Source organism: Mus caroli, unplaced genomic scaffold (genome assembly GCF_978045245.1).
Source record: "Mus caroli unplaced genomic scaffold, Mus_caroli_1 scaffold_3, whole genome shotgun sequence".
Lineage (NCBI taxonomy): Eukaryota > Metazoa > Chordata > Mammalia > Rodentia > Muridae > Mus > Mus caroli.
Window position 1 is genome coordinate 69,088,842 of NW_028227258.1, and position 20,160 is coordinate 69,109,001.

The 20,160-nt window shown below is 40.6% G+C and overlaps 2 protein-coding genes and 2 non-coding genes across 4 annotated transcripts; 2 read left to right on the top strand and 2 right to left on the bottom strand.

Moving 5' to 3' along the window:
* The first annotated feature begins 6,996 nt into the window (after positions 1 to 6,996).
* LOC115030681 (U6 spliceosomal RNA) lies at positions 6,997 to 7,101 on the top strand. Its single transcript, XR_003836286.1, has one exon. It is a non-coding gene; the product is annotated as a U6 spliceosomal RNA (small nuclear RNA).
* Positions 7,102 to 10,761: 3,660 nt separating this feature from the next.
* LOC147005583 (late cornified envelope protein 3A-like) lies at positions 10,762 to 11,058 on the bottom strand. The gene has a single exon (XM_085835313.1). The coding sequence runs from the start codon at positions 11,056 to 11,058 to the stop codon at positions 10,762 to 10,764; it is 297 nt and encodes a 98-aa protein (XP_085691439.1).
* A 5,258-nt stretch (positions 11,059 to 16,316) lies between these two features.
* On the top strand, positions 16,317 to 16,423 carry LOC115030692 (U6 spliceosomal RNA). Its single transcript, XR_003836294.1, has one exon. It is a non-coding gene; the product is annotated as a U6 spliceosomal RNA (small nuclear RNA).
* A 2,924-nt stretch (positions 16,424 to 19,347) lies between these two features.
* On the bottom strand, positions 19,348 to 19,644 carry LOC110292006 (late cornified envelope protein 3B-like). The gene has a single exon (XM_021159173.2). The coding sequence runs from the start codon at positions 19,642 to 19,644 to the stop codon at positions 19,348 to 19,350; it is 297 nt and encodes a 98-aa protein (XP_021014832.1).
* Between the last annotated feature and the right edge of the window lie 516 nt (positions 19,645 to 20,160).

The window sequence follows — 20,160 nt, forward strand, 5'->3', positions numbered from 1 at the left end:
CAATAGTGTCTGTGTTTGGTGACTGTATATGGGATGGATCCCCAGGTGGTGCAGTCACTGAATGGTCTTTCCTTCAGTCTCTGCTCGACACTTGGTCTCTTTATTTTCTCCTTTTGTTTCCCCTTCTAAGAAGGACCAAAGCACCCACACTTGGTCTTCCTTCTTCTTGAGCTTCATGTAGTATGTGAATTGTATCTTGGGTATTCAGAGCTTTTGGGCTAATATCCACTTATCTGTGAATGCATACCATGTGTGTTCTTTTGTGATTAGGTTATCTCACTCAGGAAGATATTTTCTAGGTCCACCCATTTGCCTAAGAATTTCATGAATTCATCATTTTTAATAGATAAGCAGTACTCTGTTGTATAAATGTACTCCATTTTATGTATTCATTCCTCTGTTGAAGGACATCTGGGCTCTTTCCAGCTTCTGGCTATTATATATAAGGCATGAACATAGTGGAGCATGTGTCCTTGTTATATGTTGGAGAATCTTTTGGGTATATGCCCTGGAGTGGTTTAGCTCTGTTTTCAGGTAGTACTATGTCCAGTTTTCTGAGGAGCTGTCAAACTGATTTCCAGAGTGGTTGTACCAGCTTGCAATCCCACCAGTAATGGAGAAGTGTTCCTCTTTCTCCACATCCTTGCCAGTATCTGCTGTCACCTGAGTTTTTGATCTTAGCCATTCTGACTGCTGTGAGGTGGAATCTCAGGGTTGGTTTGATTTGCATTTCCCTGATGACTAAGGATGTTGAACATTTCTTTAGGTGCTTCTCAGCCCTTCCAGTTTCCTCAGCTGAGAACTCTCTATGTAGCTCTGTTACTCATTTTTTAATAGGGGTATTTGATTTTCTGGAGTCTAACTTCTTGAGTTCTTTGTACATATTGGATATTAGCCCTCTATCAGATATAGGATTGGTAAAGATGTTTTCCCAGTCTGTTGGTTGCCCTTTTATCCTACTGACAGTGTCTTTTGTCTTACAGAAGCTTTGCAATTTTATGAGGTCCCATTCTTGATCTTAGAACATGAGCCATTCGTGTTATGTTCAGGAACTTTTCCTCTGTTCCCATGTATTCTAGGTCTCTTCCTTACTTTCTCTTCTATTAGTTTCAGTGTATCTGGTTTTATGTGGAGGTCCTTCATTAACTTTATGAAACATGTTTGTACTTTAGAACAGAAACAAGTGTTCCTGGGTTGTTTATGACTGGTTGTAACCCTTTATAAAATGTAGATTACTATATTTTACCTTAGGTGTAATATTTCCCCAATATTTTATTCTCCTGTGACAGAGACTAAATGACTATTTGATGTTAGAGAAGAAAATATTTCTTAATAAGATCTCTGTCTTTCTCTGTCTCCCTGTCTCTCTGTCTCTCTCTCTCTGTCTGTCTTTGTCTCTGTCTCTGTCTCTGTCTCTCTCTCTCACACACATACACACACACACACCCACACATACACACATACACTTGAAATTATCTTCTATGGCACTAATTTCATTTGCTTTTTCTTCAGAGACATGTGCAGCAATGTTTCTTATTAAAGCAAAGAGCTGTTCAGTGTGCTAACTGGAAATTGAGGAACCCCCATGCACCGTTTCTCTCCCAATGGCCATTTCAGAGAGTGAGGTACTCCCACCCATCATCTCTTTCTCAATGGCCATTTCACTAGCATTGTTTAATGCCCATAAACCTTTTCATGCCAAAAGAAGGTACTCACAAGGAAGGGGAATAGGCATCTACCTGGCCTACCACAGGACAATGCTGTGGATGGATGTGGAATGGGGCAATATGTAGTTTCTCATTCCTTTGATTGGCTGATGGTGCCAGGCCTTGGGTAATACACAATTAGAAGACGGGTGTATTTTAATTAGAAGCTACTTTCAGTCATTTCTGGGCTGCATACCAGACTCATCTGCTTTCTAGTATAAGATCCTGGTGTGAGAGACCTTCCATCTTCTTCCCTAAAACACTGTTTAGCCTGAGCTCCGGTTAGTATTTGATTTCCCTCAAACACATGTGGAAACTTTATCCCCTAATTTTATGGTATTAGAAGAGTAAACTCTAGGAGAACAGTTGAATTATAAGAATGTGTGAGAAATGCATCTTAGCTGCCCTGATGTCATTTGTTAAAGGAGCCTGAGAGGGCTAAGATTTTCCTAGATTCCTGTATGTGAATGTCTTGAGGACACTCCCCACCCCCCTTTCCCCCGCCAAGGCCCTTTCTTGAAGGCCTCCAGCTTTCTAGATCTGGTTCATGCTCTCCTTAATAAAAGATCCTCTCATGGAAACTGTCCACTTCTTTGTATTTTAAGATAAAAAACATTTGACAGAGCATGCCTTAAGAGGCAGGCAGCATGGATTGCAATGGGAATGCATCTGAGAACCAAGGAAAGCTTATGTAGGAAAACAGCAAGAGAATAAGCATTTTGATGTCTAGAGCTGGGGCTCACAGTTCTCTCAATTGTGCTGCAAAAAATCCTGGAGCCTTAGATGTGTGGCAGAAATGAAACATTGATTTTACATATTTTACAATTCTTCAGAAGAAAGGACAGGCACCATTTTTGACCAGGTGGGTAGAATCTTAAGTTATTGGGAATCACACTTCAAAAGTATCCTCTGTAATGTTTTGTTATCCTCTGTAAACTTTCACACCAAAACCTTCAGAAAGTCTCAGCCAAGAATCTTCTCAAAAATGCAAGCCATCTTCTGTTGTACTTTCAGATGCTTCATTCCTGCCAGCCTATGGAGTCTATTATCCTGGAGAAGAAACTGTCCTGTCCTGGAAAGGCAAAGGATATGAGGACTTCATTGCAGGGTTCCAGATGGGAAATGTGCCATCTCAGAAAGAATGGGCATCCTGTTACCCATACAAGGCAGCAGTTGGTCTAGAAGGATGGCTTAGGAGGAGTTCTGGACTTAAATGATGCCCCCATGTGCTATGATAGAGGCCTGTAGCCATTCAGGCTTACCTCCTTGGTGGATTCTGTTCAGATCATGTAACTTCATATCAGTGGTAACGCCTTCCTTCCAACTGAGTAGAACTAATTGCCAACTCAAGGATTTCTTGCTACCATAATAACACTTATTTGAGTCACACTTCTACAAACCTGGAGGAGAGATGCACAATACATATCATGACTGTCATTAAATGTCAGAAAATCTACCTCTGTATGGTATGTAGTTTGGCAGACTTATGATATTCAAAGGGTAAAATTATCTTCACTACTTTTTGTTTTGTTTTGTTTCTGTTTTTTGGGACAGGGTTTCTCTGTATAGCCCTGGCTGTCCTGGAACTCACTTTATAGATCAGGCTGGCCTCAAACTCAGAAATCCACCTGTCTCTGCCTCCTGAGTGCTGAGATTAAAGGCCTGTGCTACCACCACCCAGCTTTCTTCACTACTTTTTAAAATACCTGTATTATTGTCAGAACAAAATCAATACTCACTATAACCTGCATTCCCAATGCCCTATTGCCCCTCAAGAGAGTATTCAACTGACGCAATTCAAGAAGAAGAGCCTCTTGTTCTGGTTCTTTTCACTTAACTTATTTTTAAAACCCCAAGATACCATTTAATAAAAATTCTTCCTAAAAGGTGAGCTAGAGTGATGGCTTAGTAGTTAAGATCTCTGGCTGCTCCTTCTCAGGAAGTATTTTTATTTTCAGCACCCACATGGTAGCTCTTAAAAGCCTGTAAATCTTGTTACATTGTGGTATATGAAATCCTCTTTTGGCCTGTGTGGGCACAGAGCATGTAAGTGTTGAAGAGGTACATACAGACCAAATACTCATACACATAAAAAAATTAAAATAAGTTTAAAAAGCTGATCTATATGGAGACAAAGTTACCTGGGTAATCCTTCCTTCCTTCCTTCCTTCCTTCCTTCCTTCCTTCCTTCCTTCCTTCCTTCCTTCCTTCCTTCCTTCCTTCCTTCCTTCCTGTCTTTCTTTCTTTCTTTCTTTCTTTCTTTCTTTCTTTCTTTCTTTCTTTCTTTCTTTCTTTCTTTCTTTCTTTCTTTCATCTGGAATAACAAAAAACCTAGGATAACAAAAACTATTCTCAACGATAAAAAACCTATGGGTAATACTTTCATTTTCTTGCTTTATAGAGTTATTCTTGTTGTTTTAATATCCTTTCTGTGTCCTATTAGTTGACATTTGGGCTATATATATATTTTTTGCTCTTCTAGATAATATAGAATACCACATTTCCTTGTTTTTTTTAAATTCTTGAGCTTTCTTTACTTTTCTTTCTTCAGTGTCTTAAAAATGGATGTTAGGTTGTTGGTCTGATAGTTTCTTCCTTTTCAATATATTAGTTGTAGGGATTTGTGTTGTTCAAGACAACACAAGACAAAGATCTCAGGACAGAGGAAATTTATTTGTCTCAGTGGAAAAAAGGTCAGGCAGTGTCTTAGTCACAGTTTCTATTCCTGCTCTAAACATCATGACCAAGAAACAAGTTGGGAAGGAAAGGGTTTATTCACCTTAGACTTCGGTACTGCTGTTCATCATCAAGGAAGGCAGGACTGGAATTCAAGCAGGTCAGGAAGCAGGAGCTGATGCAGAGGCCATGGAGGGATGTTACTTACTGGCTTGCTTCCCCTGGCTTGCTCATTTTGCTCTCTTATAGAACCCAGGACTACCAGCCCTGGGATGGCACCACCCACAAGGGGTCTTTCCCCCTTAATCACTAATTGAGAAAATGTCCCACAGCTGGATCTTATGGAGGCACTTCCCCAACTGAAGCTCCTTTCTCTGTGATAACTCCAGCCTGTGTCAAGTTGACACACAAAACTGGCCAATACAGGGAGTAAGGGACAAAGACAGGAATTAGAAGCTAGGGAGAAGGGATAAAGGAACAAAGGAAACAGGGATATTGTGCTGGGCAGGGGCTAGGGATGATGACCAAGGACTGCCTCCAGATAGAAAGGGAAGAGAGTGGTCCATAGGCTAATGGAAGTTTATAAAATCAGAAGGAGAAACCCAGTGTTAGGATGAGGTATTCAATTTTGATTGAACATTTTAATTAAGGCAGGCAAAAGGGGTTCTTTGATTGTTGGTTTTTAAACTGTGATAACTGGAGGTTGGTAGTTAGTGTTAGGAGGAGGAAGTGGCCAAATAAGGGAATAGTGGCTAATTTTGAAAATGTAATCTAATGGGTTTTAGCAAGGCAAAGGGAATGATGGAGAAGGGCAAGCCTGTCAGTCATGTTTGGCATGTTTGAGGTGGCAAGTATGACATTACAGTGTGCAATATTTTCCAGACTTCTTTACCAAAACGCTCTTTGTTGGCATCGCTCATCTGATTTGTGCTAAGAAAAATGTGTAAATATTTAGAAATTAACACTAGAAAGAATGGTGTTTCTAAACTTCCTATCACTCCTTAAACACCCTTGAAAAGTTTTGAAAAGTTCATGAAAACTTTTCATGAACTTCTGTGAGGGTCTAAAATCTAATCTCTCTTCTGTGGCTTTTCTTGATCTCGGCTCCTGTTACTTGAACATGCTGCTAGTGGGCAGTGATACTCAGAAATAGATTAGAGAAACATGCAGCTGAGGTGCAGGGTAGGCACTAGGGAAACAAACAAACAAACAAACAAAGCTAATTAAACCAAACAAAAAACCTGTGTACCTCTCAATATCATGAACACATACTATTTCACAGCTCTTTCTGAGGCTCAAAACCCAGGAAATAAACACCATACAAGGTGCCAGAAATTCTTGAAACTTCCAGAATTTACAAAACCCCTCTCCAAGATTTATATATGTAGTGATGTTTGCTGGGAATGAGACTTTGCAGCCATTGGAGCTGCCTGAAAGTCACACAAGGAGCTTAGAATATTCAGCTTTCATGAGTCATCACCAATGCTGGGTGGGCATTGTGATGATCCATCTGCCCTTTAAGCCCAATAAATATTAGTTTGCAAAGCTAAACTTTGGGAGAATTATTTCATTAATTGGCTATTGGTGTCCATATCTGAAGTGAGGAACCTCTTTCTTTTTCTTTTTTTTCCCCAACAAATCACATGAAAGGAAGAGAAAGAGCCACAGTTATAGAATGGGATTTCCTGGGTGTTTTGTCCTCTAATTCACAGACAAAATCTTCCCTGGCACTAGTCTCCAGCCAGTCAGGAGGTGGAGGCCTTCCCATCACCACTCCTGCCCTTCTACAATAAAACTCTTACCTACAACTCCTCACATGTTTGCAACATCCAGAGACCCAAGAACTTTTGCCTGGAGCTGCCACTAGGGCACCTTAGTGACTGATGCTTAGCACTTTGAGTATCTACATGAACATCTTGGGGAAAGATTCAGGAGTCAGAGTCCAGGACCACAGAGATTATCACCAGATCCCATGTTTCTTGTTCATATACTCAATGTCTATTTGAAGAAGGGAAAGGAGAAATAAGCATAAAAGTTCCCTGAGAAGTGCTTTAAAGCCTTCCAAGTATTTGCTTCTTACCCTCACTGAGGGCTTTTTTCTTCCTGTTCTCTCTCTCTCTCTCTCTCTCTCTCTCTCTTTCTTTCTTTCAAAAAGATTTATTTATTTATTATATGTAAGTACACTGTAGCTGTCTTCAGACACTCCAGAAGAGGGTGTCAGATCACATTACAGATGGTTGTGAGCCACCATGTGGTTGCTGGAATTTGAACTCAGGACCTTCGGAAGAGCAGTCGGTGCTCTTAACCACTGAACCATCTTGATAGCCCCCTGTTTCTTTTAAAACTACTTTTTCCTTGTCTTTTTATCTTTAAATTTTTTATGTGTATTGTAGTTTCACTTGTACACATGTTTGTCTATTTACCACATGTGTACAGTGTACATGGAGGCAAAAAGGGAATGTCAAATGCCCTGGAACTTTATCTACAGATAATTGTGATGCACCATGTGGATGCTGGAATCCAAACCTGGATCATCTGGAAGAGCAGCTGGTGGTCTTAAACTGTTGTGGCATCTTTCTGGCCCTGATTTCTTTATTCATTTAAAAAATAATGCTTGCTTTTAGAAGCACATATGCTAAAATTGGAATGATACAGAAAAGATTACCAACAGGCCCCATGCAAGGATGACATGCAAATTCATGTAGTGTTCTATATTTAAACAGAAATCAAACTGATATTACACAACAGATTACTGTGATAGATGTTTAACCCATGAGGTGATAAACACATCTAACAAAAAATGGGTATGGTGCAGTCCTGTCTGTATAACTTGCTGTGTAACGGGACAGTCAGGTAAATAAGTCACTGCATCAAGTGACAAGATCACAGATGAACACCTGAGGAGTAATCAGGTTTAGGTAAGAGTTCACAGGTATCAGTATTTTGTTGCCTCATGTGATGGGATGTTGTCATTTAATGTCACTTGGGAGTGCCTGAGATGAGGTCAGTAGCCTGTCAGAGATGACAGTGTTTGAAATGCAGAAGAAACAGTGGGATGAGGAACTCCACCCCACCAAAGGTGTGGGGTTGGGGTGGGGAGGAGGAGGGTAGCTGTTTCTGGGGCCCTGAGAGTAATACATGAAACCCAGAAGGAGTGAGGTCTCTAGAGAGCTGACTCTCCACACATAACTCATATCTGAAAGTAAAGTTTCATGTATCATAAGAGGAGAATAATTCTCTCAGTAAAAATACTCAACGAGGAGCCCAGTGTCCCTGACTTAAAATCTTGATCTCTATGGGTGATGACTGTCTTAAGGTATGGGTGTTCTGGGATAGACAATGCTACTGTGTGGTGAAAAGTACAAAGTAGTTCAGATATTATATAAAGACCTAATCAACATCTCCTAAACAACTTGTGATTCTACCTTTTTGTATTTCTCCAAGCTTCACACATAGGTCACAGAAGGCGCTAACTCATTTGGGTTAGGATACAGAAAGGAGATCAGCTGATTAATAGCAAATAAATGAAGCAGTGATTTTTGTACACACGCCAGTGCTGTTGACATAAATGTAGTCACAGCATGCAAAAGTGCATTTATATCAGCTTGGTTAAATTTTCCTCTTAACATTAGGGATACATTTCCTTCCGATCCTTAATCAGACACATAGAACATGAATTACAGTCACGAATACACACAGTAGTTTTCAGTTTCTGCTTTCTGGAGGTCCTGGGTGTTCACTGGTTCTGGGTTTATGGTTTTCCGTTCACAGCAGGACAATATATATGTGGTCGCAGCTCCCAGCTTGACCTACAGTTGTGAACTGCTTGTGGTCATATTTTATCATTGACTTGACAGCATTCTGGCCCAGGATGAAGGGAAACCCAACACTTTTTCCAGTATTGAGTCGTGAGAATCTTGTCATAGATTTAATCATGGCACTTTAGGAAGTTGGGTTGTTCTAGAGAGTGGGTCCCAAAAGTACCTGGCCAGATTATCTCATACCATTCTTTGAGAAGTATTTTCTTCATTAAATTATAAAGATTAAAAAAAAACCCACCCCAAGTTCTTGGATCTTGGAATGGAAGTAATCAGAAAATTTCCAGCCTTGGTTTTAATATTTGATAAACCTCTATAGTTTCCTGGGTTTGGTGGACTGCTCTTTCACAGTAGTAAGTTTTAGAGTCTGGCAAATGGATGAAACAAGTGAAGGATCCAACATTCTAAGTTCCAAATGTGAGAGCGAGATCATTAAGGACGGGTTTGTGTCATATATTAGGATACCAGTTCTAAATACAAAAATTTAAAGATAAGAATAAAAATCAACTTGACAGAGGCTAAATAAAAGATCATTGTTTCTGCAGAGCTCTTTAGAAATCTCAAGTGAGGGTCAAGTGCCAAGTGGCCAAGAGCATTGATTTATAAGCTGTGCCTTCTGGGTCCTGGGACAAAGCAGTTTCCCCACTATAAGATGTGTGGCCTTTCAGAGAAATGACCTTACAGGTTACTCACAGAGCTGAGAGTCTCTTAGGAGTTCCTCACACAAGAAGCTCTAAGGAACTATTGACCAGACAGTTAAATAAATCCATAATCTGACCAGCATTTCTCTGTTCCCCTCCTCCCTTTTTCTAACTGCTTGCTATTCATACTTGTTACTGTCTCACTTTCTAAATCATCAGCTCTGTCTGCTCTCCTGACTAACTCTGTTTAATTTCATTTCCTCACCTGACCTCTCTGCTAGAGTTTTGTTGTGTTTGTACTTCCTATACCATCGTTCTTTACTTCTTTCCTGATTTGTAAGTTTTCAGTCTTTGTGTTACTGGTATCTTGGAATGGATATTCCTTGAATATTGTCAAGTGCTAGCCTGTGACTTGTAGGATGTTTAGGGCTATTCTGGGTTCTACTCATAAAATGCAAACAACATTCATCATAAGCACAATATTATCTTAGTTAAAGTTTGTATTAGAACACAAAGGTTTATGTTTAATTATATTTTAAAAAGCCCAACAAAATCTCATTCTCTTTCTTCCTCTCCCTGACACGTGCTCTGCTCTTGCCCCTCTCAACTCCCTACTTTCCTTTCCACGTTCATGTTGTGTCTCCTTTTGTTGCCCTTCCTCCTTAACAGGTCTTGTTCTTATTTCATGATCTTGATCTAGGTTTTCAGTTTAAACCTATCACACACTCCTTTCTTTCAAAAACATACACACAAACATCAAAACTATCTTCATATAAGAGAGATGCAGATTTTGTCTTTTTGAGTCTGGGTGACCTCACTTCATATGATATATTATAGATTCATTTTTTCTAGCAGATTTCACAATTTCAATCTTCTTTACAGGTAAGTAAAATTCCACTGTGAAACATGTTACATTTTTAAATTATTCACTCTTCTCTTTATGGGCACCTAGGCTGACTCCATTTCCTTGCTAATGTAAATGGATAAGCAATAAACATGGATGTATAAGCATCTCTGTGGTTGGATAGGATTTCTTCTGTGTCCGTGTAGAGAAAAATATGGCTGAGTTACATGGTAGTTTTGGTTTTGATTGTTGAGGAACTTACATTCTGACTTGTACAGTGCCTTCATCATTTCTATTTCCACCACAGTTACTCTTCCCTACAACCGGTTTGATATGTTATCATCTATTTTCTTTATCGCAGCCAAGATTTGTGAGAGGGAAACTAATGGTGGTTTTTAATTTGCATTTTCCTGACTCCAAGCTTATTTTATTGGAGAAAATTGTCTCTGGCTGTTTTTAGACACTCCACAGAAAACCACAACATCCCTACTTAAAAAGACCTGGCTACTCTACTTGAATACTTACCTAACTGCAAAGTCAGTGTTACTAATTAGATGCTAGAAATCACTCATCAAAGCAGACAGTAGCTCAGCAAGGTAGTCTTAGGGTTCTACTTTGAGATGAATATACAGTTTACATGTCATAGGACATACCATTCCTTGTTAGAGACTCCAGTCCTGCCCATTTCCTCCTCTGCTTTTTAAGCCCGAGTGAACATTAACATGTCTGATAGACCCCTCCACTCTTCCTGTGTAGAGCTATGATTGTTTTTTCATTTTGTGGATTATGTATTGCTGTATTTGTGGGTTAGAGGGGAAGGGCACATATCTGCCACCTGTGGAGGGACAGGGAAAAATGACAGTGACACACTAGTGTGGTGGGGATAGAACCTTTATTCTAGTCAAAACAAAGGATGAGCACATGCATTCCACAAGAAGGAAGGGAATAAGGGCAGTGAGCATCAGACAGGCAGAGAAGACTCTCCAGGATCAGACAAAACAAGACTAGCTGGGTTTTCCTTGACCCCTGGGATGTTGTTTCCTCCAGACTGTCTTGTCTCAGCATCATGTTCCAGGTCAGCAGCAGCCCCCAGAGCTGTGACCACAGCCTGAACCCCCAGACTGCTGACCACTGCCACGGTCACAGGAACTGGAGCTCCTGCGCCTGCATCTGTGGGACCTGCGCCTGTGGTGGCTTAGGCAGCAGCCTCCTTCAGAGCTGGGGACACTGCAGCCTCCAGAGCTTGTAGCACAGCAGGAAGAGGCTGCAGGCAGGCACTGTGTTGTGCTCTTTGGGGGGCACTTTGGGGAGCACTTTGGGGAGGGGCACTTGGGAGGAGGCTGGCACTGCTTCTGGCTCTGCTGGCAGGACATCTTGGCAGGAACTGGACCTAGAAGAGTAGGATAGAAACATTATAGGGAGAAGCTTCTGATGAGTGTCTACTGACTTAGTCTGTCAAATGCCTGCCTTCCGGACCTATCTGACTTTCATAGTCAAGATTAGTATGAAATAAACAGAGACATAGAGGCACACATCAATTTGAATATAGCATTCTTTAGATGATCAGAAAGTTCAGCATGCATCCCCAGTAAGTGCCCTCAGAACAATGAACTTTAGAAAGGCAAAGAGTAACTGATCTCAATGTCTGGCAAGGCACTGTCTTGCATTTTCCCTGCTTGCAGGAGGGGATGTGGATATATCTAATTAGCTCTCTGCTGAACTGTAGCTAGTATAGGTAATGAGAAAACGACTCTTGGAGAAAACTCTGGGCTGATACAGACCCCCATCAGAGTGCTGTGATCCAGGACTCTGGTTTGTCACAGCTCCTGAGGTACACACAAAGGCTCCTCTCTGTGTTCTCCTCCATCTCTCTTGGTCCCCATCTCTTGGTCAAATTCCTGTGGTCTCTTGTAGACACTTCTGCTTCTTTGAGCCCAATCAATTCCAGTTTCTAATCTCCACATGGTTTTAGCTGAGTTCCTTTAGGCCCAGTCAAGTCCAGCTTGTCATCCTTACACAGGGTCTTAGCTGAGGTCATGTCCCTAGTTAGGTACTCACCAGATACAGCAAAGGCAGGAGAAGGAGGCTGTGCTGAAGAGGCTGTGGCTGAATGGTCCAGGGCAGCAGCTCTTTTATCCTTGACAGGTGTGTGATGCACAGCCCAAGCATGCTGTTCTTTCACAACAGGGGAGTTGACAGAGCCAGGATCATCCATTCATCATCTTTCTGAGTTCCTACTACAATTACCACCAGCATGGAACCTGGAAAATGTGACTTTGCACTCAGGCCTGCCTAGTAAGGATATAAGGTAAGGCTGTTCTTCTGCCAACATTACCATACTTAGTCTGTTTATATTCTTAAGCACAATCTCTGTACCTGTGACTTTGCTGGGTAGCCATAACATAGGTTATAGTGGTATTTTCTTATTCTTGGGTAAATTATGATATATGAGGAAAGAGATGAAAATACAGATGTAAACACAGAGTCATTTATCACATGAAAAATGGTGTAATCCACCTATATGCTATGCCATGAGGTTTTAGTGTATGTTATTTGGTTTGAACATTGCTTCACCTTATATGTAATCCAGAATATTCTGGCATATCTGGTTGTAGCCAGTGACTGTACTCTTAAACTCTGACAATGAGAAGAGTAGGTAAAAACTGTCAAAGTAGATCCAAGACCTTGTCTAGATGATAGAAATCCCTAGGTAGAACAATGGAACTGAGAAAGCTCATTGTAGCGTTTTTCGCAAAGAGGGATTTTGTGCCCAGTTGATGGTTACTTGTTGAGAACATCTCCGTAGAATGTATAATATATCAGACTGATCTACTTAAATCCAACTTGCACGCTTTTCTTGCGTTTACCATTTGTTACTTACATTTTAATGAAAAAATAGCCACAAAAACCCCATCCTACAGGGCTGTGGAGATGGCTCTCAGTTAAGAGTACTTGTACCTCTTGCTGACAACTTAGGTTTAGTTCCCACAACCACATGGATATTCAGAAGTGTTTGCAACTCCAGCTACTCTGACATCCAAGGGGACAATACACATATGTGGCACAAAGTTATATATGCACATTCTCCCACACAAAACCAAATAAAAAAGAGCATGATCAAAATTTAATAATTTGTTTACTATATTTTAATTTATGTAACATGGGATTTTTTGGTAAAATAAAATGGATTGTTTATGACTGGTTATAACCCTTTATAAAACATAGAGGATTATATGTGTGATGTCCTACATGTAATATTTTCACATTATCTTATTCTCCTGTGACTATCAGAGAGGAAATGTCTGCTTGCTGTTAGAGAAAAAATATTTCTTAATACATTCTCTCTCCCTCCCCACCTCTCTCTCTGTCTCTCTCTGTCTCTCTCTGTCTCTCTCTGTCTCTCTCTGTCTGTCTCTGTCTCTGTCTCTCTGTCTCTGTCTCTGTCTCTGTCTCTGTCTCTGTCTCTCTCTGTCTCCTATCTGAAGTTCTCTTCTTTGGCATCAATGTAATTACCTTTTCCTTCAGAGACATGTGCAGTAATCTGTACCCTTATTAAAGGAAAGAACAGCTCAGTGTGCTAATTGGAGAGTGAAGAACTTCCATTCACAGTTTCTCTCTCAATAGTCATTTCACTAGCATTGTTTGATGCCAATAAACCTTATCCTGCCAGGAGAAGGTGCTCACAGAGAAGGGGAATAGGTATACACCTGGCCTACCACAGGACAATACTGTGGATGGATATAGAATGGGCAATACTTAGCTTCTCATTCCTTTGATTTACTGATGGTGCAAGGTCTTGGTAAATGCACCATTAGAGGAAGGGCATATTATAATTTGCAGTTACTTTTATGGAATTCTGGGCTACAAACAAATGTCTGTCTGGTTTCTAGTCTAAGATCCTGGTGTGACAGAACCTTGCATCTTTTTCCATAGGATATATGTTTGGCTTGAGTTCCTGTAGTAGAACCAATATTTGCTTCCCCTCAAACTCATGTGGAAACTCTAACCCTTAATTTTATAGTATTAGAAGAGTCAACCCCAGGGGAATATGTGAATTATAAGAATGTTGTAAGAAATACATCTTGGCTGTTTTGATGCCATCTGTTACTGCAGCTTGAAATTGCTATGAAAGATCCCAGCTTTCTGTATCTGACTGTCTTGAGCAATCCCCATTTTCTTGAAAGTCTCCAGATTTTTAAAAGTTTTACATGTCCTTCTTACTGGAAGTTCCTCTCCCATAACCCATTCAGCTCTCTATGTTTTAAGTTAAACACATTTGACAGAGCATGCCTTATGAGTCAGGCAGCATGGACTGCACTGTGAATGCATTTGGGAACCAAGAGGAGTTTATATAGGACAAACAGCAAGAGAATAAGCATTTTGTTGTCTAGCGCTGGGACTCACAGTTCTCTCACTTGTGCTGCAAAAATCCTGGAGCCTCAGATTCTTGGCAGAAGTCAAACACTGATTTCATTTATTTTGTAATTCTTCAGAAGCAAGACAGACACCAGTTTTGATTAGGCGGGTAAAATCTTACTTTATTAGGGACCGTATTTTTAAAGTATCCCCTGTCATTCTTTTGGCAAGTTTCACATCAAGGAATCTGTACATGATATGCAAGCCATCTTCCAGTGTACTTATAGATCCTCCATCCCTACCTGCCTATGGAGTCTTATATCCTGGAGAAGAAACTGTCCTTCCCTGGAAAAGCAAAGGGTATAAGAACTGCATTGCAGGGTTCCAGATGGGAAAAGTGCCATCTGAGGAAGAATGGGCATCCTGTTACCCATACAAGGCAGCATCTGGTCAAGAAGGATGGCTTATGAGGAGTTCTGGACTTAACTGATGCCCACAGGCTCTATGATAGAGGCCTGTATCCTTTCAGGCTTACCTCCTTGGTTGATTCTGTTCAGATCATATTACTTCTAAGTCATTGGTGACTCTTGCCTCCCAATCGGGTAGAACTAATTGCAAATTCTTGTTACCATAATGACACTGATTTGAGTCACACTTAGACAAACCTGGAAGTGAGATGGATACTATAAAATATAATTCTCATTACATGTCAGAAAACCCACCTTTGTAAAGTGTGCAGTTTGATAGACTTGGGATATTCAAAGGGTAACATTATTGTCACTAATTTTGTAACCCCTCTACTACTATCAGAAGTATATCCATACCACCGTCACCTGCATTCCCAAATCCCTATTAAGACACTTGACAAGACAAGACACATGTAAATAAAGTGATTCAAGAACAAGAGTCACTTGTTCTGGTCTTTTTTCCTTAACTCATTTTTAAAACTTCTCTAAGTAATTTATTAAAAATTCTTCCTGAAAGGAGAGCTGGAGAGATGGTACAGTGGTTAAGAGTTTTGGCTGCTCTTTAAGTATACTTGAGTTTTTCCCTGCACCCACATGGTTGCTCTCAACAGCTTCTAAATCTTGTTCCATATTATATGATACCCTTTTCTGGACTCTGTGGACATCACACATGCAAGATTGAGGACACATACATTCAGGCCAAACACCCAAGTACTATTTTATAGCTCTTTCTGGGGCACAAAATTCAGGAACTAAATAACTGACAAGGGCCCAAGGTACTCTTGGAACTTAAGGATTCACAAATCCCCTCTCTAAGATTTACATATGGAGTAATGATTGCTGGGAATGAAACTTTACAGCCATTGGAGCTGCCTGCAAGTCACACAAGGAGCTTCAACAGCTTTCGTGAGGGATCACCTATGCTGGGTGGGCATTGTGATGATCCATCTGCCCTTTAAGCCCAATAAATACTAACTTACAAAGGTGAACTTTGGGAGAATCATTTCTTTGATCCGTTATTGGTGTCCATATCTGAAGTGAGGAAACTTTTTCTTTTTCTTTTTTCCCCAACAAATCACATGAAAGGAAGAAAAAGAACCAGAGTTGTAGAATGGGATTTTCTGTGTCTACTGTCCTCTAGCTCACAGACAAAAATCTCACTTTGTAGTAGTCTCCAGCCAGTCAGGAGCTGGCTGCCTTCACATCACCACTCTTGCCTTTCTCCCATAAAACTCTTACCTACAACTCCTCATATATTTTCAATACACAGAGACTGAAGTACTTTTGCTTGGAGCTGCCACTAGGGCGGCTTAGTGACTGATGTTTAGAACTCTGAAAGATTCAGGAGTCAGAGTCCAAGACCACAGACCTTATCACCAGATCCTATGTTTCTAGTTCATAGACGCAAAGTCTACTGGAAGAAGAAAAAGGAGAAAGAAGCATAAAGGTTCCTTAAGGAGTGATTTAAGCCTTCATAGTATTTGCTTCTTACCCTCACTGAGGTCTTCTTCCTTCCTGCTCTCTTTCTCTTTCTTTTAAAACTACTTTCTAATCCTTTTTTTTTCGTTTAATTTTTATGTGTATTGTAGTTTCACTTGTACACATGTGTGTCTGTTTACTACATATGTGTAGTGTACATGGAGCCAAAAAGGGAATGTCAAATCCCCTGGATCTCTATCTACAGATAATTGTGATGCACCTTGTGGATGCTGAAAACCAAGCCTGAATCATCCAGAAGAGCAGCTCATGCTCTTAAACTGTTGTGGCATCTTTCTGGCCATGATTTTCCTTAGGTGTTTAAAAATAACGCTTGCCTTTGGCAACACATATGCTAAAATTGGAATGATACAGAGAAGATTACCAATAGGCCTCATGCATGGATGACATGCAAATTCATGTAGTGTTCTATATTTAAACAGAAATCAAACTGATATTACATAACAGATTCCTGTGATAGATGTTTAATCCATGAGGTGATAAACACATCTAAACACAAATGCATATGTCACAGTCCTGGCTGTATAACTTGCTGTGTAACGGGACAGACAGTCAGGTAAATAAGTCACTGCATCAAGTGACAAGATCACAGATGAACACCTGAGGAGTAATCAGGTTTAGGTAAGAGTTCACAGGTATAAGTTTTTTTGTTGCCTCATGTGTTGGGATGTTGTCATTTAATGTCACTTGGGAGTGCCTGAGATGAGGTCAGTAGCCTGTCAGAGATGACAGTGTTGGGAAGTCAGAAGGAAGAGTGGGATGGGAAACTCCACCCTACCAAAAAGGGGGAGGGTAGCCTGTTCTGGGGCACTGAGAGTAATGAATGAAACCCAGAGTAGAGAGGTCCCTAGAGAGCAGACAGTGCACATAGAACTCATATCTGAGAGCAAAATTTTATGTATAGTAATAGCAGACTACTACTCTCAGTACAAACGCTGATTCAGGAGCCCAGTATTCCTGGCTTTGTATCCTGATGTGTATGGATGATGACTGTCTGAAGGTACGGGGATTCCGGGAGAGACAAAGCTACTGTGTGGTGAAAGCACAACTTAGTTCATATGTCAGATCATGTCCCAAACAACATATCCTCAATGAATTGTGATTCTGACAATTTGCATATCTCTAAGCTTCAGACCTAGGTCATAGGAGCTGCTAACTCATTTGGGTTGGGATACAGAGAAGGAATCTTCTGATCAATAGCAAACAAATGTGACAGTGATTTGTGTACACATGACAGAGCTATTGATATAATGTATTCACACCATGCAAGGTGCATTTAAATTAGCTTTGTTAAATCTTCCTCTTAACACTAGAGATACATTTCCTTCTGATTCTTAACCAGAATTATGGAACATGAGTCAGAGCCATTAATCCATACATTGGTATTCATTTTCCACTTTCTGGTGGTTCTGGGTGTTCACTTGTTCTGGGTTCTTGGTTCTTGGTCCACACAGCAAGACAATATATACGTTGTTGCAGATCCCTGCCTAACTTATCATTCTTAACTGCTTGTGGTCATATTTTATCAATGATGTGACAGCATTCTGGCACAAGATGAAGGGAAACCTAACAGTTTTTCCAGTAGTGAGTCATGAGAATCTTGTTGTCATAGATTTAATCATGGCAGCTGAGGGTCCCAATTTAGGGAGTTGGCTTGTTCTAGAGAGTGGGTCCCAAAAGTACCTGGCCAAGGTATCTCATGCCATTCTTGGGGAATTAGTTTTTTCATTACATTAAAATTTTTTAAAAAAATCCCCAAGTCCTTGGATCTTAGAATGGAAATAATCAGATATTTTCCAGCCTTGGTTTTTAAATTAGAAAAACCTCTATATTTTCCTGGGTTTGGTGGACTGCTCTTTCACAGTAATAATTTTTGGAGTCTGGCAGATGGACGAGACAAGTGAAGGAACCAACATTCTAGGTTCCAAATGTGAAAGCCAATTATTAAATGGGGATCTTGAGTCATATATTAGGATATTAGTTATCAATATAAAATTTTAAAGATAAGAAAAATTAATTTGATAGAGACTAAATAAATGATCATTGTTTCTGCAGAGCTCTTGAAAAAATCTCAAGGGAGAGTCAAGTGCCAAGTGGCCAAGAGCAGGGATTTATAAGCTGTGCATTCTGGGTCCTGGGTCAAAGCAGATTTCTTCACTGTAAGATGTGTGGTCTTTCAGAGAAATGACTTTACAGGTTACTTACAGAATTGAGAGTCTATCTCTGAGGAGTTCCTCTAAGAGAGGCTCTAGGGAACTATTGACCAGACAGTTAAATAAATCCATAATCTGACCAGCATTTCTCTGTTCCCCTCCTCCCTTTTTCTAACTGCTTGGTATTCACACCTGTTACTGTCTCACTTACTAAATCATCAGCTCTGTCTGCTCTCTTGACTTACTCTGTTTTAACTTAATATCCTCACCTGACCTCTCTGGTACAGTTTTGTTGTGTCTCTACTTCCTATACCTTCGTTCTTTACTTCTTTCCTGATTTGTAAGTTTTCAGTCTTTGTGTTACTGGTGTCTTGGAATGGTGAGTCCTTGCTGTAGAGTCTAGCCTGTGACTTGCAGGATGCTTAGGGGTATCCCTGGCTTCTACCCACAAAATGTGAACAACATCATAAGCACAAAATTATTTTCATTAATAATTTATATTAGCATACAAAGGTTTAAGTTTAATTATGTAAAAATCAACAAAATCTTGTCCTTTTTCTTCCTCTCCCTGACACCTGCTCTTCTCCTCCCCCTCCTCTCCCTACTTTCCTCTCCACTTTCATGTTATTTCTCCTTTTGTTTCCCCCCATTCTACCAAGTCTTGTTCTTATTTCATGATATCAATCTAATTTAATAGTCTAAACCTACTATACCCTTTTGTTTAGAAAACATACACACAAACATTAAAAGTATCCTCACATTTGAGAGATGCAGATATTGTCTTTCTGAATCTGTTCATTACATTTCCCCTGCTGCTTCAACCCAAGTGAACATTAACATGTCTGACAGAATTCTAAACTTCTCCTGTGTAGAGCTATGGTTCCTCCCCCCTCTGGATTATGTAGTGCTGGAATTGAGAGTTAGAGGGGAGAAGCGCATATCTGCCACCTGTGGAGAGACAGGGAACAATGACAGTGACACACCAGTATGGTGGGGATAGAATCTTTATTCTAGTCAGAACCAAGGATGGGCATGGGCATTCCACAGGAAGGGTGGGAACAAGGGCTGTGAACATCAGACAGTCAGAGAAGGGTGTCCAGGATCAGACCAAACAAGACTAGCTGGGCTTTTCTTGACCCCTGGGATGCTGATTCCTCCAGACTGTCTTGTCTCCACATCATGCTCCAGGTCAGCAGCAGCCCCCAGAACTGTGGCCACAGCCTGAGCCCCCAGACTGCTGACCACTGCCACGGTCACAGGAACTGGAGCTCCTGCGCCTGCATCTGTGGGACCTGTGCCTGTGGTGGCTCAGGCAGCAGCCTCCCTCAGAGCTGGGAACATTGCAGCCCCCAGAGCTTGTAGCACAGCAGGAAGAGGCTGCAGGCAGACACTGTGCTGTGCTCTTCCTGGGGCACTTTGGGGAGCACTTTGGGGAGGGGCACTTGGGAGGAGGCTGGCACTGCTTCTGGCTCTGCTGGCAGGACATCTTGGCAGGAGTCAGTTGGTCTGTTTAAGGAAAGAAAACAATGTTTGTAATCTACGGAGTAGTATCCTCATCTCTGGTATTTTCTTTCTACTGCTTCAAGAACTGGGGAGAGCTGATGTGAATAGAATTCACTGCATAGTACCAGGTACCTCCCCTTCTATTGGCTACCTATGCACTAGAAGTACAGGCTGAGTCTGTCTGGTAATCTGGTTTTTTGTATCTTTGAAGAATACCAGGCAGGTGCATATATTTGGGGGAAAAAAACGAATTTGGAGAACCGGTGTCATAGGGTACATGTGCATTCCTGAATGGGAAGGGCATGAGGTGTAGGTTGTGGATGCTGAGCCTGTGACTTTTGTAGATTGTAGAATTCTTGTCAACCACTTTCATTCTGCCTGTTTAAATACTGTAAACTCATTGTTTTTAAATTGAATGCTATAAATTGATTTTTCCCCTATTACACTTATGTCTGGATTTCTTGTTTTTTTTTTTTTTTTTTTTTTAGATATATTTTTT

Bases quoted from the DNA above. Each gene is read 5' to 3' on its own strand.
- LOC147005583 (XM_085835313.1), bottom strand. From the start codon at position 11,058: ATGTCCTGCCAGCAGAGCCAGAAGCAGTGCCAGCCTCCTCCCAAGTGC.
- LOC110292006 (XM_021159173.2), bottom strand. From the start codon at position 19,644: ATGTCCTGCCAGCAGAGCCAGAAGCAGTGCCAGCCTCCTCCCAAGTGC.